Raw genomic sequence first — 27,156 nt, 5'->3', positions numbered from 1 at the left:
TTTCAATCAATATTTCTCAAATTAGCAGAGGAACACAAAGAACCACCTGGATCGTTATCCGACGTCAATTCAATAGATGATTCTAGATGTGCGCATTTTTTTTTATTACAATTGCGACATTTCTTCCTCTGCTGCAGAAGTCACCGGAACATTTTTTGGGTAATTGTCAGGAGGAGCGCATCGTTACGTGTGCATAGAGAGGAACCTAGAATGAGAGGTGTAGTCACAATGGGGAAAGAGGTATTGAGCGGAGCAGAGTAGTCGGGGGGATCTCGTCGTAGACACTCGAAACTGGATTCCGGTGACTTCAACGATCCAACAGGCGAGCAACTTTCATCATCAGAAAGCCGAGTCGAGCTGTTGAACGCGGAATGTTCCAGTGCGCCGCGCACCAAAAAACCACACGACATGTGATTTGAACGAAACACTTTCGGTGTTCAATTTTTTTTGGGTTTGGTTTTAGTTTCAGTACGGAAATAACGAAAAACAAAACAAAAATAAATAAATTGGATATTTTACACACAAAAAAAAACACATAAAAGTGCGAATCGTCTGCAGCAGTTCACCGTGACACACCGAACGATGCTCAAGATGGGTGCTAATTACCAATGGATTTTTGTAGTGCTAGTGCAAATTTTTGCAAAGGTGAGAGAAAAATTCCGAAAAAAAATAACGTTTCGCGCAGAAATATCATGCGATATTTCGCATGCAAATTGCTGCTGCGAACTCTCTTATATTCCTTCCACGATGCATCTTCGAACACGCGAACCGATTCGAAGATAATGATAATAATAAACTCTTGCCCGTGACATTTCCAGTTCGATCAAAAACAAGCAACAAGAAGAAATAATAACAAAAAATAAATAGAAATTAAATATAGTTTATAACATCACTTTCCCTTTTATCTCGAATCCTCTGGGCATTACCAAACATTCGATGCTAATTTGTTGTGCATACACATTTTCGCGCTAATGCTCTTTGCAGAATGAATTCTCGTGACGAATCCTCAGCGCACGACAATGACTTTTGTAAACTGCGCGAATGTGCACTTTGATGATGGTCATAACAATAAAGCGAAAGAAAAGAATTCTTTTTAAGCTATCTCGCTCGCATCTTGCACGTTTCTTTTCAACCCTTAGCAACGGTTTAAGGGCTGCTGAGCACCTGTTTCACGAGGGTCGTCTTCTATGATATTCCTTTAAAGCGTTCACATTCAAGTTTATATGCGTTTGTGAATAATCCGGCTGTTACGCAACTGCTGCTTTATGAATCAGTTAATGCGGCAAATTTGAGTCATATTCTCATTAACATCCTTGAAAACAAAAATTATTATTTTTACTAAAAACTTTAAATTCAATCATAATTATCCTAAGGACTTTATTGAATTTATTAATGAAATCTTTGAAAATAAAAAGAAAGTAACTAAATTAATTTCAATTGAAAAATATCCTATAGGGTTTAATAAAATTCAATTCAAATTTATAATGATTTTTTCTATTAACAGTTTTGCAAACAACACAAAATAATTTAATTGAAAACATCAAATCTACTATTTTTTGTCGAATTCTTGATATTTGTACAACTTATATAATTGCATAATCGACTCATATTATTTTTAAATTCCTTAAAAACTTTCATTATTTAAATTTTAAAAATATCCTAAAAAAATACCGAATTTTTAAAGTTTGTTAAAATAATTATATAATTGTAAAAAAACTCATATTCCTAGTAATATGCTCGGAAAATGAAAATAGTATGTTAAATGTAACAATGTTCGTTTGAATCATGTAATTGCAGAAAATTTGACTCAAATTCTTAATAATATCCTTGAAAACAAAACAAAAACAGTTTTACTTAACATTGTAGTAAATCATATTTTAAAATATCCTACAGACTTTAATAAAACACAATTAAAATTCATGTTTGTTTGAAAATTTGATATATATTCACTATTTACGTAAAATATTTTTCGTATAATCAGGCTTCGATTAGTCCGGATTCACTATAGTCCAGTTTGAAAAATTCAAAACAAATAAAAGTTGAATTGAGCAAAATAAAAATAAATTCTAACAAATAGAACATTTTTTTTTAACGTATTTAAGTTCCTCGATTAGTCCGGTTTCAAACCCTTCTGGATATTAGCGGAACCTATTACCCGCATTGTATGAGGTATTCCTATACAAATTATTGCAAACAAATGAAAAAACAATGATATTACAATTCAAATTCATAATAATTGTTCGAATTATTTTTAAGTATCTTAAAGATTTTAATAAAATTTAATCCCAACTCCAAATTATTTCTATAATAACATTCAATTCTATAGAATTAATAACATTAGTTTGAATCATTTAATGTTTGACTCATATTTCTATTTTTATCAAAACAAGTTTCAATTAAAACCATGTTCGTTTTCAAATAATCTAACGTTTTTAATAAAATTAAATTCTAACTCTAAATTTTATAATTCCATTTTAATTGCATGTAAAATATCCTCAATGTCGGCTTAATTCTATTTAGTTTTATAAAGTTGGTTTGATTCATTTAATGATAAAAAAATCTGCAGTTTCAATTCATTCCATGTTAGCATAATTTAGGAATTTCCGTTAGAAACCTCTAAACTGCGTTAGTTGAGGGTGCTTAAATAGTGCTACTCAATGGCCACCCACAAAATGATAGCCCAGGGCCCTCATGCAGAGTTTACCCAGAACCCTCATACAAATTTAGCCCAGGGCCCTCAAAGAGAGTTATGCTCAATCTGCAAATGATTTGAGAATTAATTAAGAATTCTGGTAATCGATTCAGGCAATATGCACGATTTTTTTACCGGACTAATCGATTTTACACTCTAATTATCAAATATAACAATTGCAAAGTAAAGGGTAAACAAAATTCTAAAAAAATACGTTATTCTACATTATTGTAAAGGACTATTGGTTTTTTACCCACAGTTAACTTTTTTGAAACGAATTCATAACATTAATTGTATATAATCAAATATTACTACTCTGAATAAATTATATAAAAGTAATCAACCATTATTATTGAAGCCTCTACTAAACATATATATTATTCATTGAATTTTGTCCCACAAAGGGTTTCCCCAACCCTCGTTAAATTATAATTATGTAACGGAGTGAGAAACGCAGGAAGCAAAATCTACCTGCCAATTACGTACACTTTGCCCTTTTCAAAATTAAATGAAAAAACCTACATCATTTCCTTCAACAAAAACCGACAACAACAACACACAAAAAAATGTGTCAATATTTGGTAACCGCCTCTGCTATTTTTTTTACCTGCGTTAACGGAAACACAAACGTCCCAAGGTTGCAGCAATTTACATACGAAAATATATTTTAATAAAATATTTCATTCAGTATATTATTTTTTCTTGTAACACTTGATCATTTCTTACATTATTTTTATGATTATATAAATAGTTTTTATTTATTGTTAGAATAAAAATTATTATAAATTCATTGGAAAAAATTAATAAAGGCAATTTTTGTAATATTAATTTAATTATATGAATTATAGAAATATGCAATAAGAAAATGTTGTTTTGTAGTAATTTAAATGCAAATCGAATCGAAAGGTCACATTGTTTGTTAATTATATAAAACCAGATCACTGAATGCTTTTGCATTTACTTTTTATTCTTTATATTATAAATTTACCGCAGAGTTGAATAACTCAGCCAACGCAGTTTTCTTAATAGCTTTCAGTTAAATAACCGCCCGATCATTAAATACCAAAAAAAAAATAAGATTAACAGCGAATTAATATTAAAATCGGTAGCATTCTTCTAATTTATTTATATTTTTTTGTTGTATTCTGAAGACAATGCGTACCAAAAACTATGCTAGTGTTATGTTTCGGAAATTCTTTGCGCGGCGGAATGTATATTGGCTTTTATCGCGAGTCCAATCTGCGGAGAATAAACGTGAGGCAACAAGAAGTTTTGAATTTCTGTATTCCCTCTTTACAACAACCCGACGATGTTTCGTTTCAGAAAGAAAATTTATACGCAGCATAAAAGAATTTATTAATTCGAACACGCCGCTCGTCCATCATTCCAGAGCCTTTTATTAACGCCGTCTTATTTTTCATTTTCGGCAGCTTTAATCGGTTCTCATCTCGAGAAAATAATCCTCATAATAAATAAAATCCATCAATTAAAAAAAAATTGAAACATCTGTGGATGTAAGTTTTGTATTTTATTCTTTTTGTTTACTATTTCCGACCTTGTACAAAACTACATTCATTTATGTACAGAGAATTGAACGCAATGCACTAGAGAGAAAAAACAACTGCTATGTTAATTGTTGCTTACAACGAATAAAAAACCATGTATAAAGATAATTAACAGTTAGGTGAATATTAACATTAATTAATAGATAAAATCTTGAGCGAAAGTGAAATGAATAAATAACAACTGATTATGGTTGGGACAAACGTTTTTATTTAGTGTTTTTTTGAATAATTGAATACAACATATGGCGATTTCATTTACTAACGCTTCCTAACACGTTTAACTCTCACCGTAAACGCGATCATTAATATTAACAATGCGAGCATTGAACGGCATCTATTAATAATTAATAAATTATCGTACACATTCACTACAGAAAATTACGCCTAGAAAACGGGCTACATGAACGAGAAATAACCTTTACGAAATCATTTTACTTTCACAGGAGAAAGTTCAGCCGGTTCCGTTCAATATATTCTTTTATTCGGCGTTTCCTTTGGTTCTTGTCGTCTCAAATTCGAAATGTTGTTGGCACTTTTATACTCACTTTGCCGGACAATCCTATAAGCTTTTACTTGATATGTGCTAAAATACCAAAGAAGTGAAACTGTTTTACTAAGTCACTTTTTTGTTTATTGTATTTTATTTGATACAAGCTCTTTTATCGAAAGCAACTTATTATCTTGAGGCATTTTAAAATGTAAACATTATTTTTACGGAAGGTAAGGTTATTGTAGGGGTCGGCAACCTTTTGGGAGCAAAGAGCCATTTTTAAGGTATTTTGCGGGAGCCGCATGTTGCGCTGCGACAAATTTTCACAATCATAAGAATACATAAGAATACATAAGAATACATAAGAATACATAAGAATACATAAGAATACATAAGAATACATAAGAATACATAAGAATACATAAGATACATAAGAATACATAAGAATACATAAGAATACATAAGAATACATAAGAATACATAAGAATACATAAGAATACATAAGAATACATAAGAATACATAAGAATACATAAGAATACTTAAGAACATTTTTGGGACACTATACAACATAGCTACTACTAGCTTACGTAAAATTGGAACCAGAAGACAAAATTTCTCATCAAATACGAGTTGCTCGTTTATCAAGTTAAAATTCATATTTTTTTCTTCATCTTGCAGCAATTCAAGGTTGTACTGTGTATTTTAATGGAATATGTTGGTTTATAATATGGAAGTGACAATTTAAGCAGATATAAAATTGAATTTATAGACGTATCGAGATTACGTTTTCCAAAAATGTATTTAGCAATATAATTGGACGTGGGGCTGACAGTGAACGCTTGTAATCCTCGTTTTATCTTTCGGGTGAATTCAGCTTGTCGTGGGTTCGAAGACCGCCTTTTTTTTAGTTTGTAAATCTCGCAATGAAATCGGAGTAGGCGGCGTTGGTTTCGATTCTTCTCTTTTTTTTACTTGACATGTGGAAGGTCAACATTTGCAAATGCAATGAACTTCTCTCTTTCGCAATGGGACAACTTCATTATTTCTCAACTCGACGTTTCCAAAAACGATGTTGTCTATTTTAGTTAAGCAACTAAGTATAAGCATAATATTTTTCGCTGGTCTAGACATCAGATTTATTGTAATTTGATTATAGATTTGTTTTTATAATTTTTTTTTTCACAATTTACAACAAAAAAATTATAAAAAAAATCATATTGAAGTTTTGTATTTGTATGGATAGAGCAACAAATTATGTTTTTTTTTATTATTTTCGCAAAAGCATATTTTGTTGTGTTATACTTCAATAACTATAAATTATGTTATGAAACATATGAAACAAGGTGTACCAACTAATATTGGTTAATATTTTCTATAGCATATTTTTCCGTCATAAGTCAGTTGGTACACCTGACACATATTTATTTATTATATCACGTATTCAGTTAGATTTATATAAAAATATTTATATAAAAACTAATGAAATATAATTTATAACTATTAGTAAACGCATGACGCAACTATGTAATTAATTTAAACTTCACTATAAACCTGCTTATCAATGAAAAATGTTGTTTAAAAGAAGACAAATTATAAATTAAACAGTTTTTTTTTAACAAAATGTAATAATATTTATGAATTACTAGAATTGTAATTTACCATCTTATGTAAGCATGAAAAATGATTCTGTTAGATAAGTTAGAAATCAAAAATAAGTAAAACTGTAATTAAAAAAAATGTTTCTATTGCTATTTTTATGCAAAAAATCACTTTCTAATAAATTTAACATATGTTTAGATAGGATAGATTAAAATCTATAATGTCTCGTTGTTAGACTGCAGCATTGTGATATTGCGAAAGAATTATGTTCCAGACTATTATAATAATTGCAGACAGATGGTAGATACAAAATAGTTATGAGAAAGAAATAACATGATTTTTTTCGGTTGTTAAATTTAAACACATTCATAAAAGTATTGAGCTTTTACACTGCTCGGGAGTCTAGAAAGAATACAGTAATACTTCGCATAGTGCGTATAATCTGTTCCACCAATATCCTGCACTGTTTGAAATCGGACTAATAGAATATTTTAAAACCGCATAAAAATAAAAAGTACAAATTGTATAGTACTAATTTTTAAAATATATTAGTATTTTGATCGCATTAAAATTAGTTGGTTTTGAAATTTTCAACTTAATGAATTTCGATTGAACAATATATATTTTATTCATTCGTAATAAACATTGGCATGTGAAGTTATCAAATATATTATATTCTTTAATCATTTCATAAATTTGTACATATTTAATCCAATGTACATAATTGATGGGATCTGGGAAAGCTTAAAAACGGAAATAAATATAAATGAACATTGGTAAAGAAAATTTAGAAATGGTTACAAAAAAAAATGTTTCGTGACAGTCATTGAAACGTGTATTTATTACTACACACCTGAAACTAAGCAATAGTTAAAACAATGGTTTTCTCAAAGTAAATTAGCTGGAAAGAAGGTAAATTCTAGTTAAATAATTCCTTTTCACTTATTTCAAATTGGAAATATATATCTGTATTATATTTAGTTTAATAATTATTTGAAAGATGCAATCAATGCTGAAAATTAATAATAATTTGCAAAATTATGTCTTATTATTTAAGAAAATTACTGATTTTTTTAAAATCAGTTAAATAATGATAATATCCAATATTTCATTTATAAATTATTTAAAGATGATTTCATGTCAAAAAAAAGTTAACTTAGTTTTATTAAATTTTAATGAATTTTCTAAGTTATTTTGTTTATAATATTTGATAGTTAAAATTAAACTTTAAGAGTTCAAAGAAAGAAATCACTTCCTGGTAGATTCAAAAATAATAACATGTTTTTTTTAGCAACCGAAAAACTTTGTTTCAATTTAATTTATATATTTTTCGTATTATTTTTATTTATTTAAACATTTTTGTTGGCCATAATTATGAACAAATTTCTTGGAAATAATTATTGAAATGACAAAATAAAGCCGAGAAAACATTATTTATTAATGTAAACTAAGTCTTAGTACACTATAATAATGCTCCAAAATTTGTATGCATATATTTTTCAATTGTTTATACTTTGAAATCTAAGCCTTTGTTCTCTATAATGATGTACTAAAATTAAAATAATCAATTGTAATATCAAAATTCCACAAATCACTAAATTACACTTACTAATATTGTTTCAAAATTGTTATGCATTATGTTTGTAATTATTTTAACATCCAACTCTTACCTCATATTATTTTTTCATTGTTAAAACATCAAAATCAATAAATAATTTCTAGGAATTGCGATTCCAATTCTTTAATTTTTAAATTTAGGAAAGAGTAATTTCCATTAAAAGAATAGGTAAAGGGTTTAGACATTACTTATTCAGCTGAAACATTGGAGACTGAAAGAAAAGTTCTAGAATCTCTCTTTACACATTAATATGGAATGAAATATTCATATACTTTCGATTAAATTAAGTGTATCGATTTTAAGGTCAAGCAGGAGTGCTTTCACTGGGCTCGGGTGGAATGAGGCAGATACGATGATTGGTCTAGTAAAAGCTATTCCAGATGTCCGGCCGTTTAGAATTCAAAAAGGAAACGAAAGCGAAACTACATATTTACGATTGCGAGAATATGAATAAGGTTTGAACCGAAACGTGTGATTAGCCTTTGTTATGGACCTTGCGTAACGACGCTCCTCTATGCGCGCAACACGAATTACGTGCGCCTCATCCCAAGATCCGAAGACACCAGATGCATACGCTTGATACGGACCCGGCCAGATTATCCTTCCCCCACGTTGCGGGCTTACATTCCGAATACGAAATTGCCTGAACTTTTGTTTGTATCTTTTTTTTCAATATTTTTTTTTGTCCTTTTATTTTCCTTGAATAAATCTCGAGGAAGAGCAAGAGGATCGTGGTAATAAATCGGTGTGGTAGCCCGAGGCTCCGTCGGCGTCTCGTATTTCTCGTCGCCGCTAATAAAACAATGGCCATTAGTAATTACTCCCGTATCCGAGGCTAATTTCGATCCGTTTAGGACGTGGACACGGGCATGGACATGGTCATGGATATGGGGTCTCTACGTACCGTGGCTGCGGCGAGGCCTGCAATCATCTAGAGACGGGCCCCTATTATAATTTCTATTATTTATTGCTCGTTACCGGACGCGACTCGCCAAATAAATCTTCCCTTCGGCCTTTAAATTCGTTGATTGGACGCAATGCTTGTTAGGAGGACGACTAATCGCCTCCAAAGCAATAAAAATACTTGTCGCCGCTTTTGCTCCTACTTGGTCATAGCCTCTACCTCCTCCTCTCTACCCGTCTTGTATCAACGCTCGTCTTCTTGTCTCGTCCGTCTCGCCTACCAACAGATAACCGGACAGACGACTCAAATATATGTAAATATTTTTCCCTCTCTCTTCCCTCTTCACTCTTGTTTTTTTTCTTCAGCGAAATGCATTTGTTTCTTCGGATTTAACATCCATAACACTTCAACCTCATCGTATTTGAAAAGTACTAAATATTCCAAGAAGCACTAAAATATGATTTATTCAAAACACGTACTCTGAACCAGCGTTTCTCAACGTTACATTTTTAAATACAGTTTATTTTTGTTATAAGACAGTCAAAAGGAATGAATTTTCTTCAACAAATTGGCATATAAAAAAAATCAATAAGAAATTCATTATAATGAAGATGAAGGTACAGCGCTGCCTCGATTAAAAATAATTCGATAAAACGAAAGATATAAATTTAGATAGTTACTAAATCTTAAAGTGACATCGTTTAATTCTTGCATAAATATATCTTGAGAGTTCACTTTAATTAGAAATAAATAAATAATATGCGAGGTTTTTGGTTCTACCTCGATTAGTCCGGTTCATATATATTCCGGACTATTTCAGGAATTAATTAAAATAGAAATAATGAATAGATATATAGTAAAACCGCACTAAACAAAGTCGCACTATTCAAAAAAAATATATAATTTTAATTCATCTGAAGTAAATAAAAAAATAAATAACTTTATTATGAATGTAAAATGATTACTTTATACTGCTTAGGTATTAAGAATATTATAAATATCCGGCGGTGGATTTTCAGGTGGAGAATAAACTGGAAGCAATGCGAAATGTATGCATGAGGGATTTTAATGCAGGCAACGGTACAGCAATATAAAGTAGTAGCAGAATGTCGAAGAAAAAAAATAAACGTAGAACGTAGTATGGAAATTTTTCGTCGCGTTTTTAAAATTTATGAGAGTTAAATGTGAACGGAAGAGAAAAATTAAAATATATTTAATGCAGGAAAGAAAAATATAAAAATTATTGTCCTGGAATGGGTTTTGCTTGAATAATGAGTAGGATTTGTAATTTTTGTTTATTTAATTTATATCTTTTCTTAAAATTTTTGTCATCGTACCCAGTGGTCCGCAACCTCCTAGGAGTTTAGTGGTCCGCATTCAATATTTGCAGTTTAGTGGTCCGTGAGGTCAAAAAGGTCTGACCGCTGGTCTGACCCCCGACTTACATATTAGATAGGTTCTTGAGAAAACGTGTAAATCGAAATTGTAACTTTTTGAATGTAAAACCGTGTAAATCGAAAAGTTAGTTATATAGCATAGGATTATTTATAGTATAGGATTATTATTTTCAACATATAGTACGGTTTGAAAATTTTGAAAACATACTAAATTGTACACATTTTTTTTTCTTTGTAGAGTCAAGTCTCTTTTTATGCGGTTTTAACTCTTTGAGTCCTAGTGGTACCATGACAAACCCACTTTTTTTCTGAAACTACGCTATTATTCGTTATATGGTATGGTAACCCATTGTTTGTTAGTGAAACCTTTTCGGACGAGTGGCGCATATAGTCGCCCTGTTTTTTACTAAAGGGAGACGCCTCAAGTCATTTCAGACAGAGTAGTTGAAAATGCAACCTTAAAAAAATCTCCGGCAGAACTCTTGTACCATATTGCATTGATATTTTTTCTACTTTTCTTTCTAAATTCTGTCATACAAAAACTTTGCTTTAGCTTTAGGAATTTATATAAATATTGTATTATTTCTCAACAAATACGGATATGTTTGCAATCTGTATATAAATATCACCAAATTTCTAAAAAAAAAAAACACCTCCGCGGCGTCTACATGTGGCATTTACGTTCTTTTGCGTTACGTAACAACGCCTTAATCTTAAAACGCTGCCTGCGCTATTCGAATGCATGTTCTACGAGCATTAAGCAAATAGAAAGTCCTCGCATTTTTACATTATCTCTTCCCGCTTTGTTATCAACTGAATAATTGCATCGGTGAGAGCTGTCCTTGTAGCAGGAAGATGTTCGGCATCGGACATCGATTTAAACTTGTCCTGCGGCGCACCAGACTGTCTGGCACGGATCACATAACAACACAACAGAAGATTTCACTGCAACTCCTCCTGCAAATCCATCATAAAGAATGCTTCCAGGAAGTGGATAGGTGTGTCATTGAAATGGAAATATTTGCATAGAAAACACGTTTGAAAAAAGAAAACAAAACAAAGTAAATGAAACTGGAGCTAATAACAATAATAATAGCGATGATGCAGAGCGAGAAACTGGATCTCAAGGATTGCCGCTTGATATTTAAAGTTAATAGCGACGACGATGCTGCAGATTGTTCTTGGTGAGAGGGAACGATACAGATCTTGGCACTGTGTCGCACCTAATGATGCACTTTATTTATATATGTTTATTATATTGCGTAATCTCTTCCTTCTCCGAACCAATTTAATTGCATGTTAATAAATTGGAAGGGAATACGAAGAAAAATGATATTCGCGTGAAATGAAAGAGAACTTTACCCACGAGACGACTGGATTCTTTGGTGAGATTACAGCAAATGCTGGTGGATTTAGAGGATGCAACGGTTCGAAAAAACCAAGATTCCTTCTGTATTTAAAACTAGATTAGAAAATAAGCTTTACGAGAGAGCAGCGCCTGACGATTTTTATCTTCGCATTCTCACAATATTTCGCCGACAGCGTCGTAACGTTGTTACGTAACACTGGCTGGAGAGGAGAACGAAAAGACGGTATGATTAATAGTGGAACAAAGGAGAACAACAATTGTGTGTAAGTCTTTTTTTCTGTAAGTCGTCCAATATTTATTTGCAATCTATTCCACCCGAGCATTCAGTAACTTTGTTCACGATGAATGGAATTTATTACTCGCTGGTAGCTTTCCTTTACAGTTATGACCTGAAATACACAATATTATATAATGTTATCTTAATGTAGCAAATAAAAGTAACTTTTACAATCAATGGCTAAAATCGGTTTAATCTTTAATAGATTTATTATAATATATATTAAAATCTTCATCTTCGTATTTACCGGATGCTTGGATAAAATCGTTTACTATCTTTACTTAAAAAAATACACATTGGTTGATAATAGGCACAGTTTTATGTAGTTTTTTTTTTGTTTGATTCACTCAAATTTGTTATTTCGTATTTTCAACAGAATTAAGCTTTTTTTAAAGATAACTTATCAAATTTTATTTTATGTAAATTGTCATACGTATTAAATTATAAAAAAAAAATACTAAGATGTATTAATATCATCAATTGTATATGCAATAGCAACAAAGTTTAACTTTGCCAAACTTTTTGCAGTATTATGAAACTTTGAAAAGTTTGATATACGTGTGTATTTTTATCATTTTAAGTCTTATTTGTCGTATTTTGTGTTTTCAATTATTTTCAGATGCTACTCTGAATATGTTGATACTTTCTACTTTTGATTTATTTCATAATTGAAAATATTATTTTATTTATGTTGAGTTCAAAATATTATTTTTCTATGTAAAGTAATGAATATAAAACGAATTATAGCTCGCATAGTAATACGGTGTCATCATACATAATTTTGTTACCTAATTTTTAGAATTTAAACCGGTCTATAGTGAATCCGGACTGATTGAAGCAGCAATATGCGAATAATTGACGTATTTCAACAATAATGGAGTTTGTTTTATTGTTTTTGTTGTGCTTGAATATCATATTGAAAACTTGTTTATTAATCTATAACGAGAGGTAATAATGATAATAATAAGAATATATTGTATATGCAATATTTTTTTGCGTGGAGATAACTACGTTAAAATGAATATTCTTCGTGCAAAACACACCTTCTCATGCAATATATAATTTAGTTAATTAAAAAAAACTAGCTATTATAGTAATAGTTTAATTTCACATCAATCGAATTTTAATTGAATCACGCGTACGAACGTAAAACGTTTCCAATAAAGTCCGACTTAATAGCATCAACCCGCATCTGCGCTTCTTGCAATAAAGTTCATCATTGCCAAACAACACTCATCTATGTATATTTTCAAATCAATTTTGAGTGCGTGCAATGGAAACGAATTGCAGGTAATTTGTTGCGTATGGTACATATTTTCATCCGGTTCGTTCCGCGAATTATATTTCTCTTTGCGACCGCACAAATAAAACGGAAATCCGTCCGGTCCGCTCTCATCCATTTATTATCCAGAGCCCTGGTATTATTTTGCATACTCTATACACTATATTTTTCTGGTCGCGGAAGCTGCGTACGATCCATCCATCCATGGGCGTACGCCGCCCGACTCTCAGGATCCGTTAGGAATTTTTGCTCCATCGCCATTATTAGCATCGCGAAGAACACCGCAGGAGATCCCACTAAGTGTGTCATCATACATGTAGGTGTGGAAAATTGCAACATTTTCTTGCACCGCAAATTAGTTCCTCCTCCGCCATTGCATTCGATTACCACCTTCGCCTTCTATTTGGAACCAAAGTGCTTCGCGTAATAGTCGTTATTATCCTACTAGGTCCTTAATCTAAGTAATATGCATTCGTTTATATGAAAGAATTTGTACGCATTGATAGATATACTTGGGATTATCCCCTGTACAATCGAGAATACCGCCAGAGGAATATTATGTAAACCAGTATTTTTGAAGTATTGCACCTTACAAACTTTACTCCTTTAATAGTTACAAAAAGTGAGATGAATTGATAAATATACAGTACGTGATCGGTTAACGAATATAATAAAGCAAAGATGATAACCGAATTATACTTTAACCCAGGGATTCCCAAACTTTTTCGATTTGCGGCGCACTTAATAAATCAGATTATTTCCCCGTCGCCCCAAGTCAAAACATTGGTTTATCTCAGGACAAACTTTATGTTGATAGAAGTTTTTCTTCAATTTTCGCTGCGCCCCTGAAGCACAGCCGTTGCTTTAACCGATTATTGATTTAAGAAGTGGCGTAAGCCAGTGGTCCCCAACCCAAGCCGCGGACGGTTACAGATCCACGGATCAAATGGTACCGGGACGCACTAATCGAAGTTGGAACCATTTCGTTACAAAGAAACAAGGTCATGGTTCTCATTGATTTAGCGTTCTTGTTAGTTAAAATGTTAAATCACGTCCCCCTCCCTTCAGCGGGCCGCTGTAAAACTTACAAATTTTGACCAGTCCACGGCGATGAAAAGGTTGGGGAGCACTGGCGCAAACTACATCCCACTAACATTAGCTTCCAAAAGTAGCATCAGAATATGTTCGTTATTCGAATATGTTTGTTATTGTTATATATATGTTATACAATTACGATCTTAATCCTAATATGCTTATTATCAGAATAAGTTCGTTATCCGAATATGTTTGTTATAGGAAAATGTGTTTTATCCGAATATGTTTGCTATCAGAATATGTACGTTATCCGAATAAGTTTGTTATTGGAATATGTACGTTATACAATTGTGATCGTTATCCTAATATGCTTGTTACCTGAATATGTTCGTTATCCGAATATGTTTGTTATTGGAATAAGTATCTTATATGATACGGATTTGATCGTTATTTGAATATTTTTGTTATCTGAATATGTTCGTTTTCCGAATATGTACGTTATAAATTATGATTCCTAATATGCTTGATATCCAAAAATATTTGTTATTGGAATATGAACGTTACCCAAATATATTTGTTATTGGAATATGTACGTTATACGAATATGATCGATATTTTTGTTATCTGAATATTTTCGTTATCCGAATATTTTTATTATTGACATATGTACGTTATACGAATATAGTTGTTATCTGAATGTGTACGTTATCCGAATATGTTTATTATTGACATATGTACGTTATAAGAATATAGTTGTTATCTGAATGTGTACGTTATCCGAATATGTTTGTTATTGGAATATATACGTTATACAAATATGATCGTTATTCGAATATTTTTGTTATCTGAATATGTTCGTTATCGGAATGTGTTGAATATCGCAATGTGTACATTATACAAATATGTTTGTTATTGGAATATGTACGTTAACCAAATATGTTTGTTATTGGAATATGTACATTCTACGAATATGATCGTTATTCGAATTTGTAAATTATCTGAATATGTTCGTTATTGAAATGTACGTTATACAAATATGATCGTTATTCGAATATTTTCATTAATTGATTTTGTTTGTTATTCGAATATGTTTGTTATAGGAAAATACTTGTTATCCAAAATTTGTTTGCTATCAGAATATGTTTTTTATTGAAATATGTTCGTTATACGAATATTTTCGTTATCTGAATTTGTTCGTTATCCGAATATGCTTGATATCTGAATATGTCTGTAATACGAAAATGTTTGTTATACCAATATGTTCGTTATTCGAATATGTATATATTCGTTAACCAATTACCCATAGTAATTTATATTTCAGCTCTTAATTGATAAGGAAATCAGAATGTATAAATAATGCAATACAAAAAAAAATGTAATTAATTTTTAAGTACATAGTGGACAACCAAAGAATATTATTGTTTTCCGACTACTATTTAAGTTGTAGTGATGATCTGACCATTCCAATTACAAAACGCACACACCGTAATTACAACTGTAGCAAATCTGTTAATCAAATGGCGTTCTTAATTGGATTTCGGAGCAGCGGAGGTGTGCAACGTCTTTGATCTAGTGCTGGAAACCCTTCGTAGAATATCAATGATAATTAAGATCCGCCGGCGAGCAGATCAAAACCGAAATGCGCGTTGCAATAAACCGCAGGTTAATTGTCAGGTGGTTGCAAGGATTTGCTCGAAACATCGTTAAGGAAAAGAAGAGATGAGAAAAGAGCGCGCGCGACCTCAGCATTCAGGCTCCGCATTCCCCGGTTGATTGATTTAGATACTGAAATATTTTGATGATCACTGAAATCCTCTGAATAACGAGAAGATTTCTTCTTACTAACTCTCGGACATCATAATTCTTCAGACTTTCCACTAAGAACGACAACGATGAGAACGCTTGAAGCGAAAGCGTAATTAATCTTTCATAAACACAATTAAACTCAACCTCGCCATTATTTAAACGTTATTAATTAGTTTAATTAGATCAAGCAATTACCTGGCCTTAATTAAAGTTGGCATTGCTGATGTACTTTTGTGTGCGTCTGTCACAAGACTGGAAAATATAAATGAAACGAGCTTCGTTCTTGGATTATTTTTCTTTTATCGTCGCCTGGTTTGTCTCGGATACAATATTTTACTGATGTCGTTTATATTTTCATATAGTAATAAATGTTTTATCTTCAGCTGCTCTTTGTTATTCGCATAAGCACATGCAATATCTTTCCGAGTACCGACCTACACTTGCCATTACAATTTTATCGTAAACATATTTTTTATATGGTAAATAAATGTAATGTGTTACGATTAATGTGCAAATTTCTCAACCGATAAAAATATTTTGCTAATTCAAATTAAATTATTTATTACTCAATTTACTTGGAAATGATTTGAATTATTCTTATTATAGTTTAGATGCAAATTATTACAGATTATTTCACTAATTTAAATGGAATAATTCAACAATCAATTTATGTAAAATTGATAATTTTATATGTTTAGATAAAATTGTTTGTTTACTACATTTGAAAGTAAACAAGTTTTAATTTGATTCTCTCAGGTTATAATATTTATTAAGTAAATTTAGATTAGTTTGTGTCAAATTATAAAATTAATTTTGCTTAGATTAGATTGCGTATACAAATGAAATTTTATATTGGAAGTATTTATTCTTAATAATTTTACTTATTTAGTGAAGATTGATTTGTTTACTTTGAACCAATTTAAATTAGGCATGTTTATGTTTGGATATAATCAATTTATTTAAATCAATGAATTTACATAAAGTTCTTATACTTTTTTTAGTGAATATTGGTTAGTTTATGTTAAAATGTTTTATAAATTTTAGGTCAGATTAAAATTCTTTTAATTGAATTAAATTGATTGAAATTAATATATAAATATATAATAAATAATCAGATAACCTAAAGTTTCGATTGAATTATTTCGATAATTAAAATGATGTTATTCAAAATTTTATGTATGTAAACATTTATAAATTTAGTGAATTAGTTTAAATTAAATTTGATGTAATTAAAATTGAAAGATTAAAGATTAGTTATATTAAACTAATCAGATAATTTAAAGTTCTGATTAAATTATTTAGATAATTAAAATGAAGTAATGTACTATTCAAAGTAAGTAAACTAGATAATTTTACATATTTATTGAAGATTGCTTAGTTTACATACAAATATTTTGAATTAGTTTTTTTATAGAATAAATTATATTAGTTTTGTTAAATTCATGTTAGGTTATATCAAATTTATAGATTACATAAAGTGCAACTAATTTCACCAATTCAAAGTAAATAATTAAATATTCAATATATGTGTTGCGGTAAAAGTATATAATTGGTAAACATTTCACGGTAAATGTGTAAATTTACCGGCTTGCTAAGTTCAATTTACATTTATCCAGCCACTGTATCTCATATTTATTATTTTCAACTTTTACCGATAATGTAAACATCTTACCGCTAAATGTATATATTTACCGATTATGTACTTTTACCGTAACATGAGTAAACTTGATTATTTAGTGAAAGTTAGTTAGTTTTGTAACTTGTATTATAGTTAGTTTACTTTAATTAGTTTAAATTAGGTTAAGTCCCGTTAGTTTTAATTAACTGCAACCATGTAATATTAAACAATGCTTATTCGATTAGCGACTTTTATGTTCGGATAACGAACATTTTACCTACCGAAAGACGTTACTTTTGGGAGCTGATTTTATTGGTTAAGCGTAACATAACAAGAAAAAACCTTCAACTGAACAAAAGTAGAATGCATTACTATTCTTGAAATGAATTGAAGCACCTTAAAGAATGTTCAAATGAAGAAATTGGCCTTCAAATGCGTTATTCCTCATAGCTCATGCATCGTAAAATAGGAAAGCCAATTTTGGATGTTGCCACCCATCTAAGGAGATGAGCAATTTACAAATCACGTTTATGCAAAATGTTGCATTTAATTGCAACATCTCTCAGCGAATTGCTTATAGTCATGTTCTTTTTTTTTGCACATGTTCAGAATGAATAATTTATGCGCGCTCCAAAAATTGCATTACCATTCCGCGTCTACTTTTAATTACTTCTGCTAACCAATTTAAATATATTCTCCTATTCCTGATTGATAAACATCTACAGTATAAAATCTACAGTGTAGATTCTACAGCGTTTCTGAAAGAAAATGTATGGAGATATAGTGAAAACGTTGCAACATCAGAAGCAAAATGGATAGTTTGTGTAAAGGCTCTTCGATTTCGATACGATTCACGCGTGTAACTCACTTTCAAAATGTCGCTTCTAATTAGGTAATATCATTTTACAAAACGTAATAACTTTCGATTTCGGCTTTCGTGCTGGACATGACTATTATTAAATGCATCGCGTTTCCATAATTTCATGTTGAGGAAGACTTCACCAGTTAAAAAAAAATCTTCGTTTTTTTTTATAATGAGTGCTATGATGGAAACGTCATAATTATTTCCAGTGGTTGATGAGATTAAATGACTTAGTTTAATTGTTTTTCATAAGAAAAAAATATATACAACAATACCTCACATTGTCCGGTTAATTGTCTAAGACTGTATGAAATCGGACTAATCGATACTTGCAAAAATACATACAAAATATTATATAGTAATACACACAAAATGAGACTGGAAAAAAATCGTTCTTGTGCAATCTTTTTTTAGAATTTATATTTATTTTGATCAATTAAAATTTGGTTTGTTTTGAAATTTATAAACCGGACTTTACTGAATCCGAACTTATTATAAATCCGAAAAATCATAAATTAATGTTTTTTTTTATCCAAATACACCAAAATTACATAGTAAAAAAACGTGTAAATTGAAATTGTTACTTTTTGAATGTAAATTAAAAACGAACAACCGTGTTAAAGCGAAAACAAGTAAAGAAAGTACCATGTAAAATGAGGAATAGATTATTTTCAACATTTTTTTAAATTTAAACAGTGCAAAGAAAGTACCGTGTAAAACGAGGGATAAATGTACCTAAATTAGTAAAAAAAAAATGCCCAAATAAATAAAAATACAAATTTGTAAATGAAAGAAATAAACATTTGTATACAAAATAAATAAAAATTGTTTTTATTTTTGTAAATTTCAATTGTTTTAATTAGAAAATTATTGTTTAGAGTTTGTTGAGCATTCACGTGATTTGCTCGTGCACATGCAATGCACTTTCAAACTGTCGCTTCCAATTATGTCATGTATCAATTTCCGAAACGCTGGGTTCACAATAACTTTCGATTGCCGCCGCTTTCATGTAACATGGATCTACCGTGTCAGCCTGTTATTAAATGCGTCTATGTTTCATCATTCCACACTAACGAAGACCTATTGTAACTATTATATAATTCAATAATTCCATAAATCAGCGTTTGCAGAGAGACAACGAAATACGCTTGAAGTAGGTTTCCGCCTGTCGCGTCGACCTTCGTTTTTTATATATAACTATATTTTTTTACCTTATTTTCTTTGCATTTGTGAGCACAAATCTCTTGAGTAAATTTAATAACCGGTGACATTAATTATTTTTTTCTTTAACTTCATGCTTATTGCAATATAAGTATAAATATTTTATTTATAAATTGAAAACTTAATACATTTACTTTTCGATTTACCATAAAAACAAATGTTTCCATTTATTTTACTTTCTGCTGATAAATGATGAAAATCGGTAGTATAAATGATGACGATAATTGAAAATAATGCTACTTATATATGTAGTTAACATAAGATATTCATGAAAACGTCATGATATATAATAAAGCTTTGGTAACATTCGAAACAATTCAGAACTAGTTTCGAACATTACAAACATTCATTACTTGTGCTTATAATGAGAATGTAAGTAAGAATATTGATCAAATACTATTTAAAAAAATATTTATATAAAACCAAAAAAATAATACTAATTATTACAATTTGCAACCATTATACATTTACAAATAATAGAAAGATTTGAACAAATTTCACCAACATTGATTATTTATATAAATATATTAGTTACTTAGAAAATAATTACCCCTTCTTCACTACAGTGAATTATGCTTTATAAATTTAGTTTTTTTTTATAATTTTTTATAATAATAACAACAATTTATTGGCCAGACATCAATACAAAAAAAAATACATTCTATAAATAAATAAATGATAATAGAATATATAAAAACTAATTAATAGGCTATCGACCGAGGTTTTTCCACTCAGGAACATAAATTTAATTATGGAACAATAATATATATATCTATGAAAAACAGAAGAATGAGGAAAGAAAGCAGCTGAGTAGGAACAAGAGGTTATTAATCGAGGGACATTAGGTATTGGAATAGGGATAATGTGGGATATTTAAATTTGGGAAGGATATTTAGGACTTATTAATTAAATAAAAGTTTGAAATTTTTAAAACATGTTAATCTTGCAATTTGTGATTCGTTATTTTTCTTTATGTCTTCAATTATTACCAAGTGTGCTTACCAATTCCAAATTTGATAAAAGATAAAGCTAAAAAGTTAATAATGATGAAAATATGAAATAAGTTTCCAATTATAAAAAAAAGTTAATATAATAGTTTCAAAATATATTTAATAAAACATTATTTAGACAACATTAAAAGGGAAGGTTATATTTAAATAAGGAACATTTTCAAATAAAGTTTATACATATAATGAATAAAATGAACAAAACGTAGATAAATAAATAATTGCTATACTTAATAGTTACAAAAATATTTCAAAAATTTAGATTTGATATAAATATATTTATTATTATTTAGTTTTTTTTAGTATAATGTAATAAAAATTAAGTGTTTCTGGATTTGTTTTTCATTTCGGAACTTTCTAATCCACTACAAATGTTCTAATCCAAATTAAAATCTCACAAAGGTAGTTTGGTAAGAAATAATCTCTCATTTATGTAATATATAATTTATAGCATTGTTTAGTAAAATTAAAAAAAAGAAAGATTATATTTGGATAAGAAACGTCATTTTTTACTAGAATAATGGTTTAAATCTTATGTGAAAGTTTATTCCTATAATGAGAAGACACCATCAAATCGAAAATACCTTAGTACTTTGGTCCAAATGGGTTACAATAAATATATATTTTCATGTAATTTTATTTACAATCTGATCATTTAAGATCGCGGTTGACATTAGGTAGGTAATATTTCTGCATAAGTTAACTTCAGTAGTATATTGATGCTCTATGATTCCACTATTTTATTTCACTGTGAAATGCTGCTATCCTTAACACTGTCATTATCCATTAACTTGGCTGAATGTCCATATGCTGAACCTCCTACAGTTAATTTGCGATATAAACGACAATTTTTTATTTATTATTCATTATTTTTATTCATTACATACATTTACATACCTCCAACAAAAATATATACAGTGTAACGCGATAGACAGGTTCCTAGAAAATATCGTGTGAAGTGAAATCGTTTTACATGAGACCCAGATTACTGGAAGTAGAATGATATTCGCTAATTTCTGACTACGTTGGAGTAAACCGTGTTGTAACTTATCGTGTTAGATGATGCTGTATTATTATTGAAAAAATTTATGGAGAGGATTTTAGAATTATTGACGTATTAAGTACTATTTTTTTATAATTCTAAATATATTAGGCTTTGTTGCAACTATTTCCTGCATGTATAGACACACACTTTTTCATATGTTCTATGTGCATTCATTCATTCATTTATTTATTAGCATTTTAATAAATGGTCAAGCATTAATACACGGATTGCGCACGCGAAGGTTATAAATCGCGCAAGGCCTGGGATTAATGCCGGCACTATTTGTTAAAGGTATCTTATTTAATATGTTAATACATCCAGATGTATAAAGTGTGTTATGGATTGGATCATAAGTTTAAGTATTTGCCGTGTGTAGGACGATTGTTATGCGACTGTGCCTTGGGTATACATATATACATATATATATAATACATACAGCACCACTCTCACTCCTGGCGCACCTTTTAAGGAGCTGCTCGTTTCTTGGACTCGAACCTCGTTTATTCCTCGGACAGCTCCAGATCTCAAGAAAACGCCAACGCACAATTTGGTAGACCATTGTCTCACCGCAATGAATCAATTAATAGAAAATATTGGATTAATTAACAATTAGTCTTCGGCTGAATAATAATTGAAGATTCAAGCAACTTTCCTTTTTCTTTATTTTTTTTTGATGATGATTATTATTATTAAACGGCGGCCGCGTTTTCAATCTCGTTACCTGTTCACGTCCACTCCGATCCCACCGGACATGTGGGAAAATGGAGTAAGCCTCTAATTAATTGCAGCAGTCGGCAATTAATAATTGCGATGGAAAAAAAGGAACAAACTGAAGTTTCTTGAACGGTAGAAAGTGGTCATCGAAGGCAGCGATTGTCAACTGCTTTTAGAAAGCCGTTGAAATAACTTCGTTTTATTGAATTTTGTTTGTACCACTGTGCGAGAGATAAATAAACACTAGGGGGGAGAGGGAAATGGTTTAGTTTGGATAATCGAATCGGTGTGTTCGCAACTTTGTTTGGATGAACACAATGGAGTTTCCGTGGACGGCTTGCATGAATTACAACAACTCTGCCAGGATGATGATGATAATGCCGGTTGCAGTTCCGCAACGGTGATGGAATTAAACGGATCTGCATCGAAGTTACACCGAACTTGCATATATAATCATAACATTTTGTCCTCATTACCTATAAACGAATACAAAAAAAAGTATTTGAAATTGAACCTAAGGTTTCAGAAATACTGCAGTATCTCGTATAGTCCGAGTAATCATTTCCATAGTAATCGAAGACTTTAAAACCACATGTAAATAAACAGACTTGACTGTAAATTTCTGTATTATTTTTTTGGAATTTCATCGAAAGCGGACTATGCGAGGTTTTATATTTTCAAACCCGATTTGAGACTATAAAAATCTTGTAGAATTCCTGAATATAATTTCTGTTTATATAAAAGAAACTTGTTTCAATTTGTGACATTCAATTATAGGATTCAATAAAAAAAATCTTAAGAAAAACCGTCAATAAGTTTCAAAGGTCTAAAAACAATATTTAAATACGCTAGAATCATATATCATTATCCTAATTAGTAACCTCCTTTTTTCCATTCAAAATTTTATAAATAGAAAATGTAATATAAATTGTCGCAGATCAATCCGGGATGATTTTCTACACATTATTCGGGGCTAAAAATTGTTTTTACATGTATTGTCTTGTTCTTAAGAAATAAGCTAAGTATAATATAACATAACATATTGTTCTCATTTTACAATGATGTTAAATAATTAAGAAAATAAAATTAACTCAATTGAAATAGAACTTATATTTTCATTCAATAACTAAAGTTGTATAAGTATTACCTAGTTACTAGGAAATACTAAATGATCAGTAGACAATGAGTTACGTTTATATATGGTCAAATTGAAACCTGCCTGGACCTATGACATCCAATTACGGGATTCAATTGAACGTTTCAATCAAAGTGCTTAAGGAAAACCGTTAGGAAATTTCATTATCACACTCTATCGAAGCTAAATAGCGAATATTGAAATGAACTATAATCACACGTTATTACCCTTATTATTAACCATAATATACTATCAAGAAGTTCTTCTTTCCCATTAAAATTCACAATTTAACAAGAAAATAACACGATTAAAATGGAAACTGAATTCACTCTATACGATAACTAAGGTATTAGAAATATTTTCTAAGGAAATACATAATTATCACTAGAAATATATTACATTTATATAAGGTAAAAATGAAACCTGGTCCAGGCATAATGGCATCCCATTATGGGATTCAATTGAACGTTTCAATAAAAGTGCTTAAGGAAAACCGCCAATCAACTTTATTTTTACACTGTATCAAAACTAAGAAGCGAATATTGAAATAAACTATAATCACACATTATTAACCATAATAAACTACCAAGAAAGTCTTCTTTCTAATTAAATTTACAATTTAAGAAGAAAATAACTAGATTAAAATAGAAACTGAATTCACTCTATACGATAACTAAGGTATTAGAAATATTTCCTTGTTACTAAGAACAGAATTAGCAGTGGAAAATTAATTACTTTTACATAAGGTCAAAATGAAACCTGTCTGGTCATATCAATCCATATGAGATTCAATTGAACGTTTCAATCAAACTACTTAAGAAATAACCGTTAAGAAACTTCATTTTCACAGTGTCTCAAATCTAAGAAGCGAATGTTAAAATACACATTAAATATATAATATTATCTAAATTGATAACATTAATACATTTTCTCCATTTGCATTAAAATTCAACAATTAAAGTAATAAAATTAATTCGATTGAAATGAAATTAATTTCCAAAGTCAACTAATTTAATAAAATATTTATTATTACATGAAACTTGAGATTCAATTATGGGAATCAATGGAACGTTTCAATCAAAGTATATAGGAAAAACCGTTAAGAAATTTCATTTTCACACTGTCTCAAAGCTAAGAAGCGAACATTCAAATACAGTGTAATTATATATTATTATTTTTCTGATTATTAACCTACTTAATAATAAGACAAGACATTCCAATATATAATTAATTATATATTAAATAAATAATTGAAAATTGTTCATACAGGATTACTTAACGTTCATCAAATATAATATTTTGTAATAAATAGAATACATATTGTCTCTATATGAAATAAATATAGCTGATAATTAAGCTAATAACTTACATCAGAAGAACTGTACCATAAAAACAGTAGCAAGTATGGTTATTAAGTAATTGAATAAAATGTGAAGAAATCATATTTATTTCAAAATTCTACATATTTCAGTTAATAATTATAAATTTTAAGGTACTTTCTTAAAAAAAATAATAATAATTTATTGGCCAAACATCAATATAAGAGAAAAAAGTATATTCTATACATAAATAAATTCTAACATAAAATAAAAAAAAAATATTAATAGGCTGGCCAAAGGACTAACGACCGAGGTCTTTTAATCATGAAATGTAAGATTTTTTTTATTTCTCCGTTTGAATGGATAAATGAAATTTTATGATATACAATATTCTAAGTATATAAAACGTAAAAATAATGTTTAATGAGTTTATTGCTCAATTTTGTAATATATTTTCACAAATTTCTAAGAGATTAATTCAATAAAATATAAAGGGTGCCCCAAAATTAACGCAAGATTTGAATTTGCCGCCCTTTGTGCAGTAAAGTGTCAAATTGTTTTTTTTTTGGGTTTCCAACACTTTACTGCACAAATGGCGGCAAATTAAAATTTTGCGTTAATTTTGGGACACCCTTTATATGTTGATATGAATGAAAAATAATAAAAATATTGCAATGTTTGGGTTTATTTTTTTTTTAACTTACTTGTTTGTGTCAATAAAATAATGCTGAACTTCAAGTTATTTATTATCAATTAGTAAGTACTAATTATATAAAACGTAAAACTACATTTTTAAGTCATTGATAGATTTTGAACTCATGACAAGTCTATATTGTTTTAAGAAATTATTTCTATCATTCATTATCAAAAGATTTATTAATGAATCTAAAAGTATCGTAAACCGAGGACTACCAGTATATGAAAGCAATTGATCTCTAGCAACAGATTGTGCGATCCATAAAAATGGTAAAAGTAACATTATCCACGCGTCCTTGGGGTAGGATTCCTTGCATCAAAGCACTATCATTTTCGCTATGATTCGCAAAGGACGGGCTGCCAGATCCGAGGGGAATTCCCTTCGTAGTGGAATTAATGAAGCGATTTGCATTTGGGCACGGTCCGAGGACGAAAAGGAGAGAGCCTGCAGAAACGAGAAGTAGCTGTAGTCGTCGTCGTCGTGCGTTTTACGGATTTGCCCAACGCGGAACGATCATGTGAAAATGCGTGTGCGACACACGTTAAACGTCGTGTTTGTGCATATTCATGCCTTCCATTAACTCCTGTTGTCAAGCTCATTAAGATGAAGTTGCTTCCCGCTCTAATGCCAATGATAACGCAAGAAACAGCCGGAAGCATAACGAACCACAATTATAGTTCCTCTAAGTACATTTCTCTGAAACGTTGCTTTATTTTATTTTTTTTACATCCTCTTTAACGCTCCGTTACTTTACGTCCCAATTAATTATTTGCAAATTCTTTGATTCTTTGCGCTGTCTCAATGCAATCATTTCTGGGATTTGCCCAACCCTGTTTTCTTATACTCGTTACATGAATCAAAACTTAAGCCGAATAAATATTACTATTACTAATATTGTTATCTTCTTTTCCAGTCGTGGTCGGAATCAGTGGACACTGAATTCGTTCCTCAAGTATCGGCGACGTGCAAAGCTGGTCACATGAGCATCAGGGTTGGCTTCAACTCCAGCTTCTACGGAGCAGTCCACGCAAGGGACTTCCGAACACCAGCATGCATGACCCACGGGGATGGCGGAAAGATGGTCAACCTTGACATCAACCTTCTTGCAGTCAGAGCAACTCCGGACTTCTGCGGTCTGCACATCAATAACGTAAGCACCCGAAAACACTCCCACATTTCTGCACGAACTCGAATCCAAATATATTCAGCAGCATAGATTAAACCCATTGTTCGAAGCTTCGTATGAGCCGGACATGGTCAACATACGCAAACGAGCTTAGGTATACCAACCAACCAATCTACCTAAAACCTAACAGTAAACAACGTTTCCGCGTGCATCTGAATATTATTAGCGAGCAGCGTAAACCACGCGATCTGCAAACAAGCGAATTAATTAAGGGCCAATTACCGCTCTCCGTTCCAGTTATAATGCTATAACTTTTCGCATTTTAATTATACAGGGGGAGGCAAAAAATCATTTCAATTACGGTTAATTCTGCTGAA

At 30.3% G+C, this 27,156-nt stretch overlaps 1 protein-coding gene across 1 annotated transcript; it reads left to right on the top strand.

Annotated features, from left to right (window-relative positions):
- Positions 1-318: 318 nt before the first annotated feature.
- On the top strand, positions 319-26,803 carry LOC108569516 (the record flags this gene model as incomplete). Its single annotated transcript, XM_017931102.1, has 2 exons — positions 319-645; positions 26,567-26,803. Coding segments are annotated over exons 1-2 (300 nt in total), but the record flags the coding sequence as incomplete, so codon positions are not given.
- Between the last annotated feature and the right edge of the window lie 353 nt (positions 26,804-27,156).

The sequence above is a fragment of the Nicrophorus vespilloides genome, unplaced genomic scaffold (assembly GCF_001412225.1).
Source record: "Nicrophorus vespilloides isolate i.1.1-1 unplaced genomic scaffold, Nicve_v1.0, whole genome shotgun sequence".
In the NCBI taxonomy this organism is placed as follows: domain Eukaryota; kingdom Metazoa; phylum Arthropoda; class Insecta; order Coleoptera; family Silphidae; genus Nicrophorus; species Nicrophorus vespilloides.
The sequence above is the reverse complement of the archived record's forward strand: the minus strand, read 5'-3'. Positions and strand labels throughout refer to the sequence as shown.